This window comes from Triturus cristatus, chromosome 10 (assembly GCF_964204655.1).
Source record: "Triturus cristatus chromosome 10, aTriCri1.1, whole genome shotgun sequence".
In the NCBI taxonomy this organism is placed as follows: Eukaryota; Metazoa; Chordata; class Amphibia; order Caudata; family Salamandridae; genus Triturus; species Triturus cristatus.
In genome coordinates, this window is record NC_140593.1 from 1,069,524,487 (window position 1) to 1,069,547,623 (window position 23,137).

At 47.7% G+C, this 23,137-nt stretch overlaps 1 protein-coding gene across 1 annotated transcript in view; it reads left to right on the forward strand.

The window, feature by feature from the left end:
- Nucleotides 1–21,149, forward strand: part of GRIFIN (galectin-related inter-fiber protein) — a 57,457-nt gene extending 36,308 nt beyond the window's left edge. The window contains exons 3-4 of the mRNA XM_085630216.1: nt 16,655–16,817; nt 18,796–21,149. Coding sequence (XP_085486342.1) covers nt 16,655–16,817; nt 18,796–18,960 — 328 coding nt within the window. The 3' untranslated portion in view covers nt 18,961–21,149. The remainder of the gene's footprint in view (nt 1–16,654; nt 16,818–18,795) is intronic.
- The last annotated feature ends 1,988 nt before the right edge of the window (nt 21,150–23,137 follow it).

Below are 23,137 nucleotides of genomic sequence, written 5' to 3' on the forward strand. Positions count from 1 at the left end.
GGCTTTCTGCCCCCCTTCTATGAAAAATGGAATCTTTCTATTTCTGTGACACAAGTAAGGCTAATCAGTGAAAAATATTCAAAATAGTCCAATATGGTTTTACTCAGACATAAGAGAAATTGTTTCATTGTTTACTCCAGCTGTCTTTGCTGGTGAGTAACAAGATATACAGGGTTGCTGTTATTTTTTATTTAATGTTACATCATGACCATCTCTGATAACCAAAGATGGGACTAGTGACACTCTACCAGCCCCCATGGATATTAAAGGGCAGCAGCTCCTTCAGCTGTCCATCTCCACCACACTAGTGCTGCCACTGCTCTGAATGTACCATGTTAAAGGTCGCCTTCCTGCAGTCGGATATCGATTGCAGCACTACTGGTGCCTTTTTGCACAAACATTTACAGATTACATGTGTTGCACTGGTGCCCGTGCAGTTTTGTACTGATATTTGCACAGCCCCCAGGTATACAGAGATATCTGATATGATTGACTGGTGCTAAACCATGTGTGCCCATCAGCCATTAGAAATGTAATTTGAAAACAATGAAACATTGCACTGTCCCTGGTGCAGAGTAACCCAGCCCATGAGCTATACTGGGCATCCCCTCTACTGTGCACTTCTAGTGTGAGCCAGGCCCTTTAGTTAGCTGCTGCTACACTTGTGACAGAGGAGGGTCCGATGTCAGCTATTTCAAACCTGGGACTGGATTTCTTTCACAATATCATGAGCGAAACTCTCTTTTCCCCATGTTACCATAAAAAAAAAACATTTCTAGAAAGAGTTAGAGATGGAAGGATCTCGGTGCCCTTCTGACAGCACCCACCAGCACCTGACGAGTGTAGCGTTTTAAACGCTCTTAATTGCATTGCTGCGCAACAGCGCTAAAGGAGACACAGGAGCCGGAATTCTGTGGTTGCACACGCGGCTCCGACTAACGGGTCGAGGCCACGCCTCTTTATTTAAACTAGCTAGCGTCTGACATCACGCGTCAGCGCTAGCGCACCCCGGCGGCGCGGAAGGCTAGAACGCCTCGCACGCGCCGGACACTACACTCCTTCCAACCTTTATAAAACATTAAGCAAAACATAAAGCCAGAAAAATCAACGATGAGTCTCTTACCAGTCTGCCAGTCCTTACAGGTTACACCATATAGTCCGCCAGCAGGGATGATGGTGCCGGGTTCTTCCTCAGGTTGTAGCGGGATGGGCCGCCTCTGGAAAGGGCCACATCGGGGGTTCTGCGCCCTGGGGTGTTAGGCTCTACCCGGTCTGGGGAGCCGCCCGGCGGGTTACCCCCCGGGGTGGCTGGGATGGACTGGGAACCATCATCCTCACTCCGACCGTCCTCCCCCTCCTGATCTCCGCTCGGCTGGTCGGGGTCCGGCCCCTCTGGCTCGGCCCTGGGACGTGAAAGTGTTCCTGGGTGGACTTTTTGAAGAAGGACACATCTCGTGTGACCATTTCAGCACCTCTTTGAGCGGTCACCATCGTGCCTGTCCAGCGGGTGACAACCCATGGTTGCGGTTCAAAAGGTAGTCTGAACTTGCTGCCTGGGTAGCGGTCCTTCACGTACACTCGATCCTGCCGTTGTATCGTGGACTCCTTAGCTCCCCTTCGCCGGCTGGCGTGGTCATTCGAGCGCATCCGATTGGCTAGGGTCTTTTCATTGGTGGCTTGTGCCGGAACCCAAGTAGGGTGGTGTGGGATCGTGTCACTTACGATTCTTCCCATGGTGGCTGTTCCTGGCGCTGCCTCGGTTGTGACATGGGGGGTCATCCGGTATTCCCTCAGGAAACTGTATATCGCTCTCTCCAGTGGAGATCCATCAGCCATGGCGATGCGAATGGTTTTGTTGAGTCTCCACCCCTCCATTGGCTTGGGGCCACCGTGGTGTTACTTTGCGGTGATGGATCCCCCAGCTCTTGAGATACTCTGTGAACTCCTGCCCCTGGAAAGGCGGTCTATTGTCGGTCTTGACCACCCCGAATATGCCATGAGTGGCGATGGTTTTCTCGAACTTCGCTATTACTTCAGTGGCTGTCTGGCTCCCCACGATTTCGACCTCTGGGTATTTGGTGAAATCATCGATAATGACCAACGCATACCGTCCATCGGGGAGATGTCCGAAGTCGCCACCGGGTGAGGGCGTTCCGGCTGTCCTGCGGCTTGGCACCACGTGCAGGTTCTCACCGTCTGCTCAACCATCGCATCCATGCCTGGGAACCATACTTTGGCTCGGAGCCTGCCCTTCGTCTTCACCATCCCTTGATGGCCCCTGTGGACGAGGTCCACCGCCTGTTGAGCGAGGCTGGCCGGCATGACTAGCCTCGGGCCCCGCAGAAGGCATCCTTGGGCGTCAACGGACAGCTCACTTTTCACTTTCAAGAATGATTCCACTGTCAGCTTGGCTTGGGGCGGCCTTCTGTTGAGCGAGTTTTGGATTGTCCTCCAATCTCCCGACCTGACGGCCTCCGCCGCTGCTCTCACGCATTCATCACCTTCTGAGGCTTCTATGATCGCGGCCAGGCTCATTGGGAGGGGTCGTGATCGCTCCGTCACATACCGGACGTACTCCTCTGTATCCTCGGCCTCCTCCTTCTCTTCTGTTGTGGCTTTCCTCTGGTGCCGTGACAGATAGTCCGCCGGGTTTGTGGCCCCTGGTTTGTACTCCACCCGGTAGTCGTACCCTTGTAGTTGGAGTATCCACTTTTCACTCCGGGGTGGCGGCTTCGAGGACGACCCTTGGAATAGAGGAATCAGTGGCTTGTGATCGGTTGTTACCGTGAAATGATGTCCATACACATACACGTGAAAATGCCGGCAGGCCCACTGGATGGCGATGGCTTCTCGCTCGATTTGCGAGTAACGCTGCTCCGTTTCGGTCAGGGACCGGCTGGCGTAGGCAATTGGGGCCCACTCTTCGTTGTTCTGGAGTTGTGTCAATACCGCTCCCAACCCAAACGGGCTCGCGTCGACCGCCACGTTGGTGGACTTTGCCGGGTCGAAGTACGAGAGGGTAGTGTCCGTTGCCTGGAACGCTTGCTCCTGTTCCGGGCCCCACTGCCACGTGGTGGACGACTTGGTCAGCTCCCTGAGGGGTTTGGTGAGGTTGGAGAGGTCCGGAATGAAGCGGCCGCAGAAGTTGACCATGCCCAGGAAACTCCGGGCCTCCGAGATGTTCGTCGGAGCTGGGGCATCTTGGACATCCTTCACCTTGTCCGGGTCTGGGGCCACCCCTTGGTCCGAGAAGGTGTACCCGAAGAAACTGATCTTGTTCTGCAGGAACTGACACTTCTCACGGTGCAGGGTCAAGCCTGACTCCTGAATCCTTTTGAGGGCCCTCTCAACCGCTGGTGGTGTTCCTCTATGGTTGACGCGTATATGAGCAGGTTGTCGCTCACATTAAGCACGCCGGGGAGCCCACTGAGTACTTCTCTTATGGTATTTTGGAATACCTCGGCGGCACTCGAGATGCCGAAGTTCAGGCGCCGATACCGTCTGAGGCCCACATGTGTGGAAAACGTGGTGATGTACCTCGAGTCCGGATGAAGTGGAAGCTGGTGATAGCCTGACCGTAGGTCCATCTTCGAAAACCACCTGGCCCCGTTCAGCTCTCCCAGGATGTCATCAATGGTGGGCGTCAGGTGTAGCTCTCTCTTGACCGCGGCGTTAGGGAGGCGCATGTCCACACAGATGCGGACTTGTCCTGGCTGCTTCGGCTTCCTGGCGATGACGATCGGGGATACCCACGGGGTTGGCCCACTGACCTTTTCGATGATGCCTTGTCTCTCCAGGGCCTCCAGCTCCTCCTCGACCTTTTGCCTCAGGTGGAAAGCGATTCGCCTGTGCCTCAGAGCCACTGGTTGGACCGACGGGTCGATGTGTAAGGATACTTCCTTTCCTTTCAGGCACCCGATGCCGCTAAAAACATCTCTAAACTCTTCCATGATGGTATCCAGTTCTTCCTCCAGGACTACCATGGCAAACGAGATCAGTCTCAACTCTTCGGCTGATTGCCCGCTCAGCAGCATCCCGCTGCCCTCTTCCGTGATATAGACGGTGGTGCTGATGCTCCTCTCACCATGTTGTAGCTCTGTTTTGAAGCACCCGATGAGGGGAATGGGCGTCTTCTGGCCGTACGCGAACACCCGATTCTTCGCCTCTCGCAGCGGGGGTTTGACACGCAGTTGGTGGTAGACATTGGCGGCCATCAACTCGATGGAGGCCCCAGTGTCAATTGTCGCCTTTACCTCTTGTTGTTGGACTAGGATGCGACATTTCGGAAGTCTGCGCTTCTTCTTCTGTGGCTGGTGGATCGCGAACACATAATGGACTGGGTACTCTTCGGTGTCGTCGTCCATGTCTTCGCTGTCTGCCTCTTCCTGTACCGCATGGGCCGCCTCCTTCTTGACTCTGGTGGACCGGCACACCGCCGCAAAGTGGTTCATCCACCCGCAGGCACCGCACTTTTTCCCTCTGGCCGGGCAGTCTTGCATGCGGTGGGGTTGGCCGCCGCAGTACCCACAGTCTTTCTTCTTTGCCTCCTGTTGCCGTTTCCCTCCAGCTTCCCTCCCTTTAGGCCGCACTACGTTCACCGCTTCCGCCACTTGCACTTGCTCCGTCTTCACAGGGCGATGTAGGGCTGCTTCCATATGCGAGGCCCTCGCTTGCGATAGCTCCTTCGACCGTCTGAGAGTAAGGATGTCCACCAGGGGCTTTCCTTCTTCCTGGAGGACCGTGACACGAAGCTTGGACGAGTAACACCCCTCTATGATCTGCCCTCGGATCTCCTCCTGTTCGTCGCGGAACCCACACGTGCTGGCTAACTCCTTCAGCCTGCCATGGAATGCATCCAGGGACTCGTCCGCCTCCTGTTTGGCTTGACGAAAGATGAACCTTTCATAGTCTCTGTTCGCCATGGGCTCAAAATGGGCGTTGAGCGCGTTCAGCAGTGTGTGGTACGTTTTCGGCGTGGCTTCCACAAGAGTTTTGTAGATGCAGTGGATGTCTTTGCCTCCTAGGTGGAGCAGCAACGCTCTGCGCCTTTCCCTCGCGATGCCAGCCCCTTCGAAATAAATTTGTAGGCGGTCTGTCCAATCCCTCCAGTGCGGGGCAAGGGACGACGGGGCACCGTCAACGGCAAACGGCTCGATGGCGGGAATCGACGCCATCTTGGCACGTGCACAGCACGTGGTGGAAGCCGACTCCCTCTTCTCTGCGCCGACGCCAACAGGCGTGCACCCCTATGGGCGTTGCGCGTTGACTTCCCTTGCGCTTCTACACCACCCGGTGGGCGCGCCTACCTCCAGACGTCATCCGCGGAACTCCTCAGGCGCTCATGGGCTTAGGCGATCCCACCCGGCATAGGCCTTCTCTGGTGGAGGGTGCGGTCGTCGTCAGGCACCTTGTGGAGCAGGCGCGGCACCACCTGGGCGAGACATACCCCTTGCAGGCTGTGGAATGGGGCACCTGGGCGCACACGGAGTCACCACCGATGGCTGGATGGGCCTCCAGGGCACTTGCAGTGTCCCCCACCAGGCCTAACAGCAGGCACAGCCGGGACACCATGAGGAGGGGCTTCACAACCAGTTCCAGGACACATGGGTGGCCAAAACACACTCTGTGGGGCACAAAAGCAGCACAGCAGGGCTCAATACACCCCTTGTCGCCAGTGTAGCGTCTTAAACGCTCTTAATTGCATTGCTGCGCAACAGCGCTAAAGGAGACACAGGAGCCGGTATTCTGTGGTTGCACATGCGGCTCCGACTAACGCGTCGAGGCCACGCCTCTTTATTTAAACTAGCTAGCGTCTGACATCACGCGTCAGCGCTCGCGCACCCCAGCAGCGCGGAAGTCTAGAACGCCTCGCGCACGCCGGACACTACAGATGCTGAGCCGGGATAGACCGGTCTTTATCTCTTCTTCTTGTCTCTGAGTATTAGCTTGGCAGGTCTGCAACCCGCACAAGAATAGAAAAGTTCCAGGAGCTGAACTGAGAATAAGCTGGACTCTCTCCCCACACTTGACCTTAGAGAACAAGAGGAGAATGCATGGAAACACTGGGTGTGATTCTGAAGAGTGAACCCCAGGCCAGGATCACACCACGCGCTAGAGATGCGGCTACAATGAATAGTTATCACAGTGCAGTTCAACATCAGCCAGGCGAGATATTTGCAAGTCTCTGCCCTCGCCTCCTGACAACGGCGCCATATCCTCGGATTTATGTGGGCGCCCCTTAGCGAGCCCAGGTGTGTGATGGGCGGGGGAGTTTGCGTGGGGATGTCGTTCCTGGACCCCTTCTCCCGATTATACGAAAGCGCCCAAAAACTTAAATGGGTGTCTGGTTACGCACACGTAAAGGCACGCGGTAGCGCACACACCCACAGATGCGAACACGCGTCTGTGGATGCACTTCCAGGTCAGCACTGACGTATACTCCCCTTCAGCCCCTTTGAGGTCAGATCTGTGAGAGCAGGAACTATCAATCATCGCGTGCCTCGATTTCTGCTCCTAAACTTCGATAGAAAACATTTGCAAATTATTTCCGTGTTTGCGTTTCGGTTCCTCTTCGCAATACATTATGGAAACACGCCGCAGGTCCCACTTTTAGCTCGAGTCTCAACCAACCAGACTTCCGGGTAATATAACATGATAATTGGAGCAGAGACTAGAATCGAGTATCCAATATAAAATATGCCACGCACTTGCAAAACAATGATTCACCTTGGCATCCTGGTTCCTGGAAATGAGAAGCTTAATAAATGAATGTTTGGCTTCCAGTAATAAGGAAAACGCAGGAAAGACCCGAGAGCCTATTTTGAAGGTTTGCCAAGAGCCATCACTATCAGCTATTTTGCTGATGTCTTCTGAGCCAGCCCTTCTTAACCCCTTGACTTCTGTCGACCCCCACTGAATCACTTTTGGAAGCCATGGACCACCACCCAAGCAATTTCTACGACTTGAACCTTCAAAATATAGATACAATTATAGAAACAATTTTAAATCAAAGCAATGCACAAGTTATGACATATATTTTTTAATTCACAAAAAAAGTATACACAAATCGGAAACTTTATGGGAAGCTTGGAGCTTTTCAAAACCTGGTTTTGTTCCTACAAGACAAAGCAATATGCTAGACTCTAGCATGACCTTTTTGATCCATTTGTGGCCACTGGCAGGACAGCCGTCTGAACTTTGGCATCGCATCATTGGCGGAAGATTTTTTAGCGATGATATCCTGATCTACCTCTCCACAATCGATACTCATCTGACTGCCGGTCTGCAGATCTTCAGAGGATTCGCAACATGGGATTTACGCTGAACAAATTGAAAGTAGGTTCCTCCAAAGGGTGTAGAATTCTACAGGTGCATTTCCTCTGCTCAAGGCATTTGTGATGACCCTGCAAAAAGGGCTGACATCAGGGACACTATGCCCCCTTAGGAAGTAAAAAGTTTTGGGGTCTTACAATGGTTCATTCCTTACCTGGCCACACTGGTGGAACCACTGCGATAACTCACGAAAACTTTGACGCCCTGACGATGGTAGCAGTACAAAAAGGGTGCCTTCCAAAGCGTAAAGAATAGACAATAACATATTTCAATCCCACTCATGACTCTGAGCTCATAGTCGATGCCAACCCCATTGGGTTTGGAGTTGTCTTGATTCAACAGGCCAAACATGACCAATGGAAACCAGTAGAGCTCCCACGTCAAAACAAAGCTTTGGTGATAAAATTGGGATGCACCCATTTTTACTGATATGTTAATGTTAATGTTATGGGGGATTTATAGAGCGCTCGGCTACTCCAAGGATTGTCCCGGCGCTGAAGAGTAATTAATATATTCGTTAAACTCTAGCTGCTAGACGAGCACGCACGGTCACTGGCCTCTTAAACCGGCTCTCCCGCGGTTGGACCTTCGCATCCGGAGCCTTTATATCTCTATGGATACACTTGCACAGTCATGACACACCACAAGACTCTGATTCCCTTATTTACAGGGACAGCACCACACTCATACTCACAAGTAGAAAAATGGGTACTCCAGTTGTGAAAATATCAATTCACACTTAGGTATATGCCAGGATACACCAACCCAGCCAATTATCTCTCCAGACATTGCAATATCCTGACACATTGACAGCAAGAGGTAATGCTGGAGTGGGTGAATATGTTAAGTGGCTTTCCCTTGTAAACTGTCCTCACACTGTCAAGCTGTCTGACATCACTGCAGCTACAACAAATGGTCCCTGCCTCCAACATGCCTATACAGCAGCATAAGCAGCAGTGACGATGATAGCAGCCAGGAGCTGAAGGCACTGTGGCACGTGCGTGATGAGTTGAGCACCGGTTTCTGGTTTCGATGTATATTTTAACTTTTATCTTGTACTTTTTTGGCTGTATCTCATCCGAATAAAGATGAAATTGAATTGCATTGAAATTGAGTTGAGCACCATGGAAGAAGCCCTTCTGCTGAGGGGACCTCAGCTCATCATTCATTCTGTCAGTAATGAGGGGACAGATTGTCGAACTGGCTCATATTGCTCATAAAGGTGCCACCAAAGCGAACGCACGGCTATAAGAAAAAGTGAGGCTCCCCGCTCTTGACTCCCATGTGGATCCGCCCAGTGCCCAGTGCCAATGGTGCCAAGTACACAGTGCACCTGACAGACCCGCTCCCATCATTATGGAAGAGCCAAGCACAGAGTCATGGCACAATATCAGCATGGACTTTGGGAGATCACCAGACGAGCGTCACATATTGGTACTTTTAGATGCATTTTACAAATTCCCTGTGCTGGAGTTTATGACGAGTATCAACTTTGAACACTCAAGGTGATGACCAGAAAAGACATTCGTAATCCTGCAAAGCATTATGTTAGGTTATAGGGATTTGTTGGGTGCAGCTTATCGGGGTATTCAGGAGCCAAGCGTGAAGATCGATAATGGCCCACCTTTGCACAGAGATGGCTTCAAAAAATGTCTGGAATGCCTAGGATTTGGCCATTGAAAAATAACACCTCAATGGCCACAGTCATATGGAGAAGTTGATTCGATGAAGAGGACATTAAATTAAGGTATCAGTATGTCATCGAACAATGGAATGAGGGTGAGAAAGTCATACATAGGTTCCTCAGTACCTACAGAAAAACACCTAACATTACAACGCAGTGGTCACAGACTGATGACTTGTTTGGATGAGCGATAGGAGATATTATCCCCCATGTCCAGTCATGGTCACCCACATCCTCTCAATGTGGGTGACCATCAGCAAGCCCCAGCACAGAATAACAAACAGGCGAGTAGCTCACCGACAGGCACGTGAGTCAAATATTGCTGTAGGACACTGGGTGCTCATCTGCAACAGGAAGAGTGTGGGGAAGTTTTGTCTTCCTTTGAAAAGACACCCTTTCCTAGTGACCCAACTACAAAGAATCATGGTAAAAACAACAAACATTCACCTCCAGTCACAGATCTGGGTAAAATCTATTTTTTAGTATGCCACAGCATTCCAGTTTAGAACCAGCCATATGCAAATCAGTCTTGCCCGAGCTCCCCATGGAAACAGTCCAGCCCAAACTGCCAGGCAAGGTCCTCCCTGGACCAGAAACAAGCATCCTGGGGCTGGTTTCGGGGTATCACCCCTCATCAGCCAGGCTAGGTTGAATCTGGTGGAGTAGCAAGCACGGAACCCATGTCTGGGCATACCCTTCCCACTTAGGGCGACAAATGCAAAAAGAACAGATGATGGATGAAATGCTGAGAAAATCTAACATTTACCCCAAGTCACAGATCTGGGTTAAATCCATTGTTTTTATGCACACCACGGCATTCCAGTTACACCCTACCATAAGCAAATCTGTCTTGCGGGACTGCTCCCATGGGAACAGTCAAGCCTGAACTGCCAGGCCAGGTCCTCCGTAGACCAGAAACAAGCATTCTGGGACTGATTTAGGGGTATCCCCCCTCATCAGGCAGCCTAGCTTGAATCTTGTGGCATAGCGAGCAGGGGACCCTCATCTGGGCATAACTTTCCCACTTAAGGCGACAAATGTAAAAAGAATAAATGATGGAAGGAATGCTGAACAAATCATACATTCACCCCCAGCCACAGATCGTATTTAAATCCAATTTGTTTTGCACGCCATGCCATTCCAGTGTAGACCCAGCCATGTTTAAATCAGTATTGACCTTACTCCTCATGGGAACAGTCCAGCCCAACCTGCCATGCCAGGTCTTCCCTAGACTAGAGTCACACATTCTGGCACCAGTTTCAGGGTATCAGTCAGGCTAGCTTGAATCAGGTGGCATTGAGAGCACAGGACCTACAACTGGGCATACCCCTACCCTTAGGGCGACAAAAGTAAAAAGAACAGATGATTGACGGAATGCTGAACAAATAAAACATTCACCCCCCAGTCAGAGATCTGGGTTAGATCCATTGTTTTTTGCTTGCTTCGCCATTCCAGTATAGACTCATCAATATGCAAATCAGTCTTGACCATGCTCCCCATGGGAACAGTCCAGCCCAACATGCCAGGCCAGGTTCTCCTGGGACCAAAAACAAGCATCCTGGGACCGGTTTCGGGCATCACCCCATATCAGTCAGGCTAGCTTGAATCTGGTGGCGTAGCGAGCGTGGGAACCATGTATGGGCATACCCTTCCCACTTAGGGTGACAAATGCAAAAAGAACAGATGATAGATGAAATGCTGAACAAATCAAAAATTCACCCCCAGTCACAGATCTGGGCTAAATCCATCATGTTTTTGCACACCACGCCATTCTAGTTTAGACCCATTTGGAACCGTTTAGGTTATGAGAAATGTGTATGCTCTCCGCAAATGTTCAGCTGCTGGAATTTACAATGGGGGAGTCTCCTGGACATCCGTCATGGAGGATGCTAATGTCAGTGGCTTTGGGAGTGATGAACAAAGTGAAGCTCCAGCCAGTCCAGGGCCCTCAACTTCAGAAACTGACAAGTACCCAGCAGCAGTCAGCCCGCTGCTTGGACTGGGTGGTGAACGTGCTATGACCGAGGGCACCCTTATTACTTAAGACCATATATCCAGTGGTTCACCAGACTGAGGGACTTTATGTATTCCTAAATGGCAGTTGGGTTTCAGTTCGTCAAGCAGCATTGTGGACTGCATATGTTCCATTTAGAGGTTGGTGTTCAAAACAAAAACATTTTGGGGAGGAATCTAGTGTGTAGTGTGACACACAATGCGTGTGATGTCATCACGTTCACACATGCTTGAATTCTGGTGCTGGGCACAATGTCAGGAGATTAATTAAGAAGCAGGTGATGTCATGCTCGCACGGCTCCGGAGTCACTCCCTAGGACCAGACTATGTGTCATTCTTTGCGAGGCATCCCCTTTGCCTCGGAGGAGTCTCACCAAGCCAGTAGGTGGCATCATGCAGCTTCGCATCAATTCCGTATCGCCCCTCAAGTGGCTGACGCCACAGATTACCACAACCCTTGCCCACTGATGTCACATTCCCTCTGAACAATGTCTGCACCTTTGAAAGTGAAGCCATTGGTTGATCAGGTTTGACAGTGTGCAGCTCTCTAAATGGGACATGTGTAAGATGGAAAAAAGAGTCCATTCTACAGAACAGAGAGGTAGGAGGGTCAGTGAGGAATCTGCGGTTCAATAGAGTATCCACCAGAGGGAGCATTACAGAAGGTAAGTAACTTGTCCTTCCGATGGATACTTCTAACTGAAGGTTCTTCACCTTGTGAAGAAATACCAGTATAGTTCCTCCCAAGTTGGTGGGTTGGTGGAATGGCTCAAACCAAAAAGTTCAACTGGACCAAATGGGCAAAAATGTCCCTCCCAATAGACCTGGCTATTAACACAGTAGTGACTCATGAACGTGCAAACTTACATCCATGTTGCAGCCTGACAGATGTCCAGAACAGGCACTCCACGTAGCCTTGGCCCTGGTTGAATGAGCCTTTAAGGCCTCAATGTACTGCTTCTTAGCCAGTGCATAACATATTGTGAAGCAGAAAACTATCTACCTTGAAATGGCTCTGTCCTGACCTTTTTTGCTGCTGCAAACCCCACAAAGTGTTAATCATTCATTCAATGGTCCTTGTTGCGATCAATGTCGAAGATGAAAACTCTTTTGGGATCCAAACGATACAGCCTTTCTTCCTCTTGCACGGGATAAGGTGGAACAAGGACTTCCAGAAGGGTGATGGATTGTCTCACATAGAAAGAAATCACAACCTTGGACAGGAATGCTGCGCTAGTTTGCAGCACCAGTTTGTCTGGAAAAAATGTGGTACATGGCTGGGACAGACAGCACATGTAGCTCACTCATGCGATGAGCTGATGCTATCCCTATGAGGAAGACTGTTTTCAGAGTCACAGCTGTGCATTGACTCAAATCGGGCACACATCAAGTATGTGAGAACCAAATTAAGGTACACTGTGCATCACCAAAGATTTAGGTGGAAACGTGGAGTAACCCTTTCGGTACACATCACAACCAGTGATTTAAACAATGATGGTTGATCTTGTAAAAGTAAAAAATGTCGACAAGGCTGATAAGTATCCATTATCCATTACTACAACAAGACCTTGCTGGGTCAAAGGTAGAACAAACAGCAACACATCAGACAATTTGGCTTGCAGTGCTTCTACCCACTTAGAAGTACATCAAACCACAACTTTCACCCAAAGTCCAACATAAAGGTTTTTTGTGGATGGACGTCTGGTTGCCAAGATAGCATTCACTACCTAAGGAAGGAGGTCAAAAGCAGTCAGCTGTTGTCGCTCAGTCACCATGCATGGAGGTATAAGTTCTCCAGGCCCAGGTGTAGGAGCGAACCCTGCTGGGGTCTGTTGTTGAGGAGGTGGACCTTAGCATTGCTGTTGCAGTAAACCTCGTCTAAAGCCTCAGAGGAGCAGAAACTGCTGGGGTTACTAGTGCCCAAGCTCAAAGAGGCCATGATAGCATGCCTCTGTACCCTGCTCTCTTTGAAGTGTTCAAGGACCAAGTTTGCCTTGTCTCCGAAGAGACTAGTACCACCAAATGGTATGCCCATCAGTGACACCTGCAAAGCACTAGAGAAGCCTATGGATATCATCCACATGTAGAATCAAAGCACCACACTGGTACCAACATCCCTGCCCAATCAGTTGGCGGTGTCCAGCCCCGAGCGGATGACATATTCCTATACATGTTGGTCCTCCTGTATAACCTGCACAATATTGGTGTAGAATTCGTCAAGGACTGTGGGCACGATCTTGCCGACCATGTCCTATAACGCATGTGAGTAGCGCCTCAGGAAGCAACTAACATTCGCTGAGCAGAAGGTGTGATTGGGTGAAGAAAACATCTAATTTCTGAATAACTCCATTTGTTTGGATTCCCTTTCAGGAACCGTAGTAGGGAATGAATTTGGTTGAGCCTGCTTGTTGATACTTGGACCACTATGCTTTCAAGTGTAAGATGTTGTAGGAGGAAAGGTGGGTCTCCAGGAGCAGGCCTGTTTAATCTAGCAACTTGTTGGTTAAATGGTGGTCAAGATCCCAGTTTGGCCCAAGTACCAATTAGCGTGTCAGTAAGAGCCTCGTTAAGTGGTAGGAGTGGTTTAGTGGAAAACTGTCTAGGTTGTAGGACTTCCGACGGTGGTCTTGACCACAACCAATAAGAGTTAGATGTCCAAAACTTCTGCAGCCCTCTATATCACCACAGAAAAAGAAGCCAAATCCTCTGTAGAGGAGTCAGCGGGAAAGTTCAATCCGATATTCAGTGAGGTGTCCAGCCATCTGGCATCCTAAAGGTTCCTGAAAAGATTTTCCTCTTCATATAAGTGGGGTGTATCAATTCGGTCAACACAATCCTTGTGTAGGTCAGATTCGCAAGCCAAAGAAATGTATAATGCCTGGATAATGGTAGGGTTCCATCTGAGTTAGAATGGGATTTAATCAGCTTTGGTTGAGGCTGAGGAGGGCGTGACTTTGGTTGCTGTTCTGGATTTTCTTCTGAATCGAAAAAGAACAATTGGTTCCTCCTCCTTTGTCGGCAGCATCAGCATTGATGTGCAGGGGACCGGCAGAAGTCTCATCACGGGGTGTAAAGTTGGGATGCGTGTTGACCCGGAGTTGGGATGTACCCCACAGCAGGGTCACAAGGCACAGACAGGCAGCATCCAAAATGGATCCACCAATGGTAATCCAAATGAAGGTCTCCTCGTATCCCTTGGGCTCACATGCACACCAGACAGCTCCAGAAGGGTGTAAAAAATGCACAACATTTCCTCCTTGAAGTCCTTGGCTTATTGAAGCATTGCTGATAGGACCTGTAATTTGGGTTAGATTTGGCTAAATTGTGGGATTGGCTCCATGGTTGGACACCGGGACTGAGATCAAGAGGCACCCTGTCAACCATGAGACTTCTCCTGATGAGAGTGGAGGAAAGATGGAGAGTCAAAGAGGACCTTTCCTGAGAATGACCTCAAGAATGAGAATGGGTCTGCGTCCTCGACTGTGACCAAGTCCAGCCCTTATTCTCCTTACAACAGTGCTCGGCGATTTAGAGCTTGGTTTCACATTCTCAGATCGCCTTTGAATTAATCCTGAGGCAGTCCCCATTAGACTTGGAGTTAAGCAACCACCCCAGGCACTAGAAGCTGTTTGTGACAGTCCCTGCAGGCTTTAAGTCCTGAAATCTATCGAGGGGACCTATCCCTTGCACACTGTCAGAAAATGTGGACAAAAAGTCCTGTCAAACTACAGAAAAGTTGAGGAAGCGAGATCTGGATCTCCAGCCAAAGGCACAGAAAGAAAGGAACTGATGTCAGCACACAGGAATGGCAGTTATATATGTTTCCAATATTACTTCCTGGGTAGGTAGGAGTTTATGCAGAGCTGCTCGACGTCACGCCCTGGTATACTAAAGAATTGCTGGAAAATATTCTCCAGATCTAATCTGGAAACTGTTTGTATTCACAATGTGAGGAATCTGTGGTTAAAGGTATCTATCAGAACCATTTTTTTTTGTGCTAGACTCGTTGATATGCAACAGATGTTAATATTTTTGGCCATCACTGCAGGAGGTTGGTCTTTTTCCTCCTCTATGATGGAGTCTACTCCTATCTTCAAAAATGTAACTTTTCTCCTCGTTTCTAGGAAGTTCACTTCTGAATATTTGAGAAATCTTAACTCTGCTTCACATTCTCCCTAAGACCCAATGCGTGCTATGGACCAAGAGTGACCTCTAGTTAAAAACTCACTATTTTCTGCAATCTCATAGAAATTTGAGGTATGAGGTGACTGAACTTAGCTTCCAGGGCCTCTTTTCCTCCAGCATGGGCAGGATCTTCATAAAGAAAATGGAGTCAGGAATAATTGAACTTGGTCCATCCTAGTTAGGGCCCTGCACTTCAGTTGACAACATAATAGAATCAATGACTCAAAGTAAAATGAAGGTACCAAGGTCTAACATGACCTTCTGAATTCAGCCATAGAAGTAGAGGTGCTTTTCACGATCCAACCACATTGGTGGAGGCGAGAAAAAGCAAAGGTGGAGAATTTGGTTGGGGATAAAAACTGCAGCCCATAGGGGCAGATTTACAAGCCCCTTACGCCACTTTTGCGTCACTTTTAACATAGGAAAAGTGACGCAAAAGTGGCGCAAGGGGCTTGTAAATCTGCCCCATAGTGTTTACTTGCAGTGCCTGAACAACTGTTACTAATTGGTCAATTACAAGGAAATAAGAATTGACAACATATATTGATATAAGTTACTTGTTTAAGGTGCTTGTGCTAGATATCTGTATGCAGCTTGTAAATAGCACATTTGAATGCTGGCAGATGTACTCATGCTGGAGTAGTCTTGTCGTAATTTCTGGCATTTCGCTGTGACACTGTTACACGAAATACCTGACATTACGCAATTAGGCATAATTGAGGCTTTGGGTCTGATCTTTAGTTTGTCAAACGGGTTTTACGCTGTAACGACGACAGAGTAAAGTACTGTGTCGCCCTCATAGAGTCCCCGCCTGCCAAATTGTGAGATGTCTGCCAGTCCAGCAGACATCGCTAGCACTGGCAGGAACTGCCATCACAACGGTTCCTGTAAACGCATTGTTAGGTTGACGAGCCACATAGCAAAGGTACGTTTTTTGTATTTTTCAAAGAAAAAACATAAAGTGGAATTTAGTTTTTGAAAAAAAAAAAACAGTGCCCGCCTCCCCATGTGAGTTTTCTCCCATGGCGAGGGGGGCATTTTGCAGTTTTGGGGGGGATATGTCGATGACGTTAATGGAGTAGTCTTCGCAGTCGACATATTGAAGGTTCGCCTGACCCTCCTGCCCTCAGGAGTTAATTTTACCAAAATGAGTCTTTGGTTGAAGTCTTTAGTGCAGTTTGGGAGATATCTTATGCCGTGACTGTGCCTCCCTTATAATGATCATGAAAGCACAAACCCGTTCAAATTGTCTCTCCTCTCATTTTTTTAAGTTAAAAATATCTAGATTAAAAAAAAAAAACACCATAATGCAGAGTAAAGAAAAGTACTAAGAACCCAGCAGTCCCCTCTCTTCTTTAATTTCTTTTCTATTTCTGTAGTTCTGGAATGTCGGCCACAGCTGTGCTGCTCGTAAATGTTTTTCTGTAACATTCTTTCTAGGTTTGAAATTAATTTCCTCTCGGACTCGATAGAACAGATTGCCTTCCACTTTAACCCCCGCTTTTGTGAATCAAGGATTGTCTGCAACTCGTTTCTGTCCAGCCGCTGGGGGCAGGAGGAGCGCGCCGACGCGTTCCCGCTGGAGGCAAATGAACCCTTCCAGGTGAAAGCAAAGCACACCCCTGTGGGCCTTCCTTCTAAGAAGACCCCTTGCTTTAACAGCCGCTCACTAGGGGGCATATTATCAAGGATGGCATTAAAAATATCGCCGGTTTAGCAGCAGAAAACTGCCGCCAAAGCGGCGATAATGGGCTTGATAATATGCCGCAGAGAATTCCAATAGAAGCCCATGTTGACACCAGAACATGGGCTTCTAGGGAAATTCTCAAGGGCATATTATCAAGCCCATTATCGCCGCTTTAGCGGCGGTTTTCTGCCGCTAAACCGGCGATAATTTTTAACACTGTTCTTGATAATATGCCCCTAGAATCCCTCTTTGGGTACAGCCACCAAGTGACTCCCAACGCGTAAAAGGATATTCTCTTATTAATATGATGCTGACCCTAGAGCACCCGTGGTCGGTGCAGGTAAGATCGTTGGGGCTTTGGGGCCCGGTAGGGGTGGATTTCGACAGACAATGGGGAGGGAAAATTAATTATCTATTTCATTTTCCCTCGTGATCGTCTGTCGGATCCCCCCCAAACTCAACCTGACCGCCCCACCGCTCTTACCTGCACAGGCCGCGGCTGCCCTACAGCCAGAAAAATATTGATTTTATTGACACCTTGATTTTTTAAACATTCCCATCCGGGAAATATATGAGTTTTCCATGGTTCGGAAGGAGGCGAATGTGGTGAAAGGGACACTTTCTCAACTCTAGTCAGTGAATTTATTAACCTCCTGGCATTCTGGGTATTTTGCTGGATTCAACTCTCCTGGTGCTGTTCATCGTCTGTTATATACTCCTCATGGTGCAGGCTGAAAATATCGAGTCCCGAATATCGACTGGGCAGAATATCGCTACAAGGCCTGGGTGGAATATCAGTTACGCTGGAGTAATCCGAGTAATTTTGATAATTCTGCGTTACTCTTTGACGAGGAATTACCAATCACTATGTGATCACTCCTGAGTGCGTAATTTGGGGGCAAAAATCCTACTGCAAGAGCTCCTTTAACGAGCATGAGTGGATGCTCACTAATCCTGTTCCGCTGCATTTAGCGCTATTTATCGGTGCAAAAATGCATCCTCGCATCCATTTCAGACACAAGGGTTTTGCACTAAGAAAATAGCGCACAATGGCAGGAGTAAGCTAGAATACAATCAGCCCCCAAGAGTGCATTTCATGTTCTGCTGCATTTAGTGCTATTTCTTAGGGCAAGAATGCATCTTCACGTCCATTTTGGATGCCAGGGGGCATTTTTGTGCTAAGAAATATCACTAAGGTAGGTAGAATTAAAGTTATGAATAATTAATCATGACCTCATTTATTTTGCAGTTTTAGATAGAATGAACTCGACCCAAAAGTATAATTGTGCTTTACATGCGCACCAGTTGCGTTACAGATGGACACATTCATTTTTGGTAGGCACGGGAAGATTAAGTGATTTGCCCACAATCTCAGGATGTTGAGTTGATGCCGAGACTCAAACCTGGCTCCCCAGCTCCAAAATCGACACCTCTGGCCCTTACGCCACATCCTCTGTGTACTTACCTATTTTGTCTCTCGATATTGTTACAGTGGTACACTGCCCCATTGATATTCGGGATTCGATATTCTGTGCTACAAACAATCCTCACTCATCTTTTGAATACTTAAAGTGTCCTCAACACTGTCTCACTCATCAGAAAAACTATTTTACTAAGGTCAAGAAGCATTCACTCCACAAACAAAACCTTTGTGGTCTCCTCATGAAAATGAAAGTGAGGTATTGGTAAAGTCATGTGTGTGCCTGTGTGCATGCACCTTTGAGTGAGCGCGCACACCTGTGTCTGTGTTTGTGTGTGTCCATGGCACAGAAGGACACATAGAGAGGGAAAATGACCACACCAGGGGTGTTAGGACCGCCTTTAGGATTGTAGTTTTGTCAACACATAAAATCCCTCCAGGTGGTGCATCTGAAACATCTTTTGTCTCTTTCAGATTGAAATCTACCCCGACCAGGAACATTTTCATGTCTTCATAGACGACAGTAAGATCCTGCAGTACAAGCACCGCCTGAAGCACCTCTCGCTCATCACCAAAGTGCAGGTCATCAATGACATCAACATCTCCTCAGTGGAGCTCACCAAGCGAGAACTCTACTAGGAAGAAGCTAAGCCCTGCTTCCACCAGCTGCCCTGAAGCCTTGATTCTGAACTAGACATCCCTATTGTTTGGTTGCCTAGGCACCCATGCCTGGTCGTGCACAACACCAGAAAATTTCATGTGGCAGAGACATCGGCAAATATAAAACTGGGACTTAAGGAATGGGTGAAAAATTCAGTCTAATCTAAGGGCTTGATTAAGAATTTGGGGCCAGATGTAGGTAAATGCATTTTTGCGATTCCTTAATAGCGATTTTGAGGGAATCGCTATTAAGGACTCGCAAAATGGCTTGTAGGTAGGAATCACAATATTTTTTGTGATTCCTTATTATTCCTTAATTGTGAATCGCAAATTGCGATTCGCAATCAAGGAATACCTTCCCATTCATTCCTAGGGGCCTAGAGGCCCATAGGAATGAATGGGAAATGCGCACGCAATTTACGGGTACCCAATAGGTACCCGCAAATTGCGTGCGCAATTTCAAGGGTGCAAGGGTTTCAGAGGGACACCCTGTTGCACCCCTGAAATGTGCATGTGTGCACATGTGGCACACATACATGCCCTAAGGGCATGAATGTGTGCCACATGGCACTTTTGAAAAAGCATAAAAGTGTTTTTTTTTAAAGAAAATCGCTAATTACCACCAACTTGAAGTTAGCAGTAATTAGCGATTCCTTAAGGCTGAATTGAATTTTCATTTGTGCTACTTACATTGTATTTAAGGAATCGCAATTTGCAATTCCTTAAATGCAATCATAAAATAGGGAATCGCAAATTATGTGATTCTTTATTTTGTGAGGGGCTCATTGTGTGCTACATTGCACACTGCTAATTTGCGATCGCAAACACTGAAATTCTGCGAATTGCAGCGTTTGCGGGCATAAATTGGCTTCCTACATCTGGCCCTTGGTGAATAGGTATTTTGTCACAAACATGAAGATTATCCAGTCGACCATATATTAAGGCTCCCAGTTTTCTGTTTTTGCAGATTTTTATAGATAAATACTGACGGAAAGCATTGTGTTTCTTGTCTACATTTATTTTTGAAGGCAGAAAAATATAGAAAATCTGGCTACTTTTACGTGACTATCCATTCTGTCATTTATTAATTCCAGGCCAGACGTCGTGCATATTGACAACATGAGGAATTAAAAAACATAGGATGAGATGTGCTTGAATGACGGTCATATCTCAAAATATGCTTGTGCTATAATGCTAATATTCTCATTTGGGTCAACTGTTTTATTGAATTTGGCTGTTTAATTTGCTAACACACAACTGCATCAAAGTAAGAGTGCACATTTATTTGTTAAATAAATGTGGAAATGTACAAGTTCTGGCTTCATATATTCACAAAATACTGCATAAATATGGATAATTGCCAACGAGATGGCCCAAAAATAAATATGGATAAATACAGACTAAAGTATTGAGAAAATAAATACCATAAAACCGTGAGCCCTAGTTATAATGCACTTGTAATAGGCAGACAGGAGATCTGTCACGTTTGCGATGGAGTAACCCATCCCCCAAACTCTAAATCAGGCGCTAAGTTTGGACAGCATCTTCCGCCTTCATCAAGTTTAATGCGATCGCTGTAATGTGAGGAGGCAATGAGCCTGGGTACCACGGCAGAGTTGACCGATTGGTGTTGAGAGATAAAGGGACTTCGTAAAGCATCCTTTGACCACACAAGTGTAAGGACACTTGAGGGGGCACCCCTGAAAACTAAATCGAGGGGCCCCCTCTGGACTCAGTCAGGGGCTGTCACACCAGTATACTGTGCTGAGGGGCCCCCTAGAGCTCAGGTCCCCTGAACCACGGGGGCCTTTGTTAAGCCACTGTTTGACCAGTGTAATATTTCTGACAGCCATGGCAGTTAGCACCGTGTTTGTGAGACGGATTTGTGAGACGTGCAATAGTAACTGGGCTAGGTCCTAGGCCCTCTGGGTGGGCAAGGATTTCAAATGAACATAATGTAGATTTGGAAGAAGTCATGTATGCAAAAGTGTTTTTTTCTCTCACTTCTCTGGAAAACCATCAACAATATAGTGAAGGAAAACCATAGAACACTATTAAAAATATTAAGACTGACGTTATTATTGATTTGTCTTTTCTGTTTTGTTTTTCTGTTGGATCAAGACATAAAGGTGCCCTTGCATCATTTGTTGGAGTAAGGGCTGACAATTTCACAGTTTTCACAGTTTTATTTATTTATTGTTTTGCAGTTTTATATAGCGCGAACTCGAGCCGAAGGTATCAGAGCACTTTCCATGAGCACCAGATGCATTACAGATGGACACATTCAGTCTCCAACCTATATAGCCTGTGAGTGTCAGTGATAGGTGAGGCTTAGAAAAGTATGGGGCCACTCTAGTCATTTGGCCTGCTCAATTGCTCCACTGCTAAAGGGCCAGGTTCAACCCTCTGATAGCCCAGGGAACTCTCTCACTGTATGCGGCAGAGAGAGTCCATTTGTAGGCAATGCAGATGAAATCCTCTGTTCTCTGCCTGCTATTTTCATTCAATCATATCTTAGAATGCAGAGTAAATTCAATTATTAGAATCTGGAAAACATATCCTGTGTATTTGTAAAGCGCACTTCACCCAGAGGTCTCTTGGCGCTGAATAACAGATGTTCATTGTTACCCAACTCAATGGTACTCATTTTATCGACCTCAGATAGATGGAAGGTTAAGTGGACCCACTGGGATTTAAACCTGTGACCCTGAGGTCGAACACAGGCCCCTCCAATAGAGGCATTAGTCCACTGAGCCACCGGACCCGGCTAGAAACCAATCTATAATTTTATTTTCATTTGCTTTTTATATAAAGTGGGAAATTAGTATTTTATATTTATTGTATAGATATGCCTTGTAACAGTTAATCCCTTTGCGACTTTTGCTTTCATTGAATGTTCAGTCTGATATATCAGCAAAGCCACCTTATAAAGATTGATAATAATCCGGCTTAGTGTAAGTATCCGCTTTATATTTTGAGGGATCGCTGTAGCAGGGACCACCGAAGTCAAGCAGGGTGGGGGAGCCAGAAGCAGCATCAGCTACCTCTAGGAGTCCTGTATTCAGTGCATAATTTGAGCCGGTGGTTTCCGGTGCTCAGCAGCAGCACTTAATTGTCAACACCAGAGCTTGCAACAGTTTGCCACAAGGCGGCGCTGTCTGTGATGACCACAACAGCAGTCAATTGTTAATCTAATATACATTCAAAAGGACAATTACCTGCTGCCACAGCCATTCCTATAGCTTTGGGGGCTTGGAATAGTCAGAGTTGTCACAATTACAGGAGTGTGATGGCTAGTTTGTGTTGTTACTATAATTGGCAGCATGGCAGGCACAATGTGCGGTGCAAGCTGCAGTGGCCTCCTCACGAGAGCCCTGGCACTTATTTTATTTACAAATTAAGAACTGCCTGTATTACCCCTGGCACTGCCCATGTTACATCTGGACTTGCTTGTAAAGAGGGCAGTCGCAGGCACAGAAAGTACACAACGTTCAATGAGCACTATTTACTTCCTGTAGTTCCAATCCAAACACATTCCACAAGAACCTCCTTAGTAAACAGGAGGAAACTGAGAGGTGAAGAATGGGGGAATCAGTCAACCCTGAGATTTCATAGATGAACCAAAGAAGCATGACGTCACTTCTTCTACCTCTGTCGTTTTGGTGAATTGACATCCAACGCAGGCCCTTTTTAATGTACTACCAGCACGTGTTTGCAGTATTGTGCTTACAGAAATCTCCCAGCACAAATGTAGGTCCCTCAAAATGACTGGTGGCAACAACGCAGGATGGCCAAATGAGCTCCCCTTCAGCAGCATTACTGAGAATAGCCCGCAGCAGGAGCGTCAAGAATGCCGGAGCCATGCTACATACATTTTGCACTGCTACCTAAAAGAGCCCAAAATCCATTTTGCACCTTTTTCCCTCCTTGCATACAAAGGAATGCCTCACAATAAAGTCCAATTTGAAAAGTGTAGAGAATGCATTAACGGTCTTAGACAAAAGAGGAGACGGGAGGTTGATGCTAACCATCACTTGTCCTCCTTGAACGTAATCCTATATCCAAAGGAGTGACATTCCAACTAATCCTGAATTTGTACAAAAAAGAAAGTCCCAGAGCTCTTCTTGGGAGGCCACTGCAGCCTGCACCACCGATT